Raw genomic sequence first — 1,681 nt, 5'->3', positions numbered from 1 at the left:
GTGATCGTGTTGAATCTCCTTAGCTCTGATACCAGTTGTTAGGATCGAATTCACGCACACACACTAGATGAATGAAGAACACAAGAACTTTCAAGAGAAAGAGATGAGAAATCTAGAGAGAGAGAGAGAAAACCCAATTTTTCATGGTAAAACCCCGTGAGTAAACTTCCACGGCGGTGAGGAATATTTATATTAATAAATCAGAGTATTTTTTGTTACAGAGAATAAATAGGAAAACCTAAAATAGAGAATAAATAGGAAAGCCTAAAATAGAGAATAAATAGGAAAACCTAAAATAGAGAATAAATAGGAAAACCTAAAATTAATCAGGCTCCACTACCTAACAAAATTATCCATTTTCTGTGACCAGGATGTCTTCGTTGCCGAGGGATACTGAAATTGAGTGGAGGCAAAGGTTGGAGGCTGAAATGTCTTGGAGGCGAAGAATGGATACTGAAATCGAGTGGAGGAAAAGGTTAGAGGCTGAAATGGATTGGAGGCGAAGAATGGAGACTGAAATTGAGTGCAGGCATAGAATGGAGACTGAGATGGAATAGAGGCAAATCAATGGTCCATTTTCTGTGATGAGGACAGATTCCATGCCGCCAATGGAGACTCAAACAGAATGGGGGAAAATGAGTGATCCATTTTCTGTTAATAGGACGGCTTCGTCGCCACCAATGGAGACTGGAGAGGAGTGGATGCAAAAAGATGATCCATTTTTAACTATGAGGACGCCTTCGTTGCCGCCAATGGAGACTGGGATGGACTGGAAGGAAAGAAGGGACCTCGAGACACAGACGCACGGGGACGCGCAGCAGAATAGATGGGATAAACTGAAGAATGTTATAAATGAAGGGAATGGAACCTCTTCTTTGCCGTCACCTGGTGGATCTGGATCTGTAGGAAGTGTTGGTTCAGCTGGAACTAATTTTGAAACTCAACAACACCTGCCTAATCAAGGTAATCGAAAACTCAATTGAGTTGTTCCATTTAATTAATTTCTCCATTTTCATTATTTTTTGTCTAAAACTAAGAAATATTTTTTTCCTTCAGTTGATGGCACTTCCATTGCAGGTGCAAGTTGTAGTTCTAATGCGATACCTCCAGTTAATGGCACATTGGAGCAAATGCAGCATCTGATAGTAGTAGCTATTGAAGCTACTAATGAGCAATCACCCCACTTATCGGGGAAAGAGGCACTCAAAAACTTCTTGCTCAAAATGCCTGGTGTTTCCACCCAAGGTGATGGACCAAATGGAATGAAGATCGAAGGATTCTTGTACGCGTATAAGAGGGGAGGAGAAGTGAAGATTGTTTGTATTTGTCATGGTCATTTTCTGACGCCAGCTCAATTTGTCAAACATGCTGGTGGAGGTGTGTTGAAAACCCTTCAAGGCTTATAACTGTCGATCCTAATTAATTATGCTTTGTAGTGACAATGGCTATTGCCCGAAAAACTGTATTAGGTTTAATATCGTTGTTATGTAATTTTTTCTTTTGTTGTTGTACCGACTTAATTTAATGGCTATTTTGCCCAAAAAGGCATTAGCTTTGATATTGTCGTTGTTATTTCATTTTTCCTTTGTTATTGTACAGAACTAAGTTCCTCCTATCTAAGATAATAAAAAAATTTCGGGCATTCCGCTTGTTTTGTTATTCTATGCATCACCATTTTTGG

General features: G+C 39.5%; 1 protein-coding gene across 1 annotated transcript; it reads left to right on the top strand.

Annotated features, from left to right (window-relative positions):
• The first annotated feature begins 608 nt into the window (after positions 1–608).
• LOC107011956 (ninja-family protein AFP3-like) lies at positions 609–1,406 on the top strand. The gene is made up of 2 exons (XM_015211649.2): positions 609–963; positions 1,078–1,406. Exons 1-2 carry the CDS (start codon positions 609–611, stop codon positions 1,404–1,406), a joined length of 684 nt encoding a protein of 227 aa, XP_015067135.2.
• Positions 1,407–1,681: the final 275 nt, after the last annotated feature.

This window comes from Solanum pennellii, chromosome 2, assembly GCF_001406875.1.
Source record: "Solanum pennellii chromosome 2, SPENNV200".
Classification (NCBI taxonomy): Eukaryota; Viridiplantae; Streptophyta; class Magnoliopsida; order Solanales; family Solanaceae; genus Solanum; species Solanum pennellii.
The sequence above is the reverse complement of the archived record's forward strand: the minus strand, read 5'-3'. Positions and strand labels throughout refer to the sequence as shown.

Coding starts and splice junctions, on each gene's coding strand:
- LOC107011956 (XM_015211649.2), top strand. CDS start 609: ATGGAGACTCAAACAGAATGGGGGAAAATGAGTGATCCATTTTCTGTT. Junction 964..1,077: donor ACAACACCTGCCTAATCAAG/GTAATCGAAAAC, acceptor CTTCCATTGCAG/GTGCAAGTTGTAGTTCTAAT.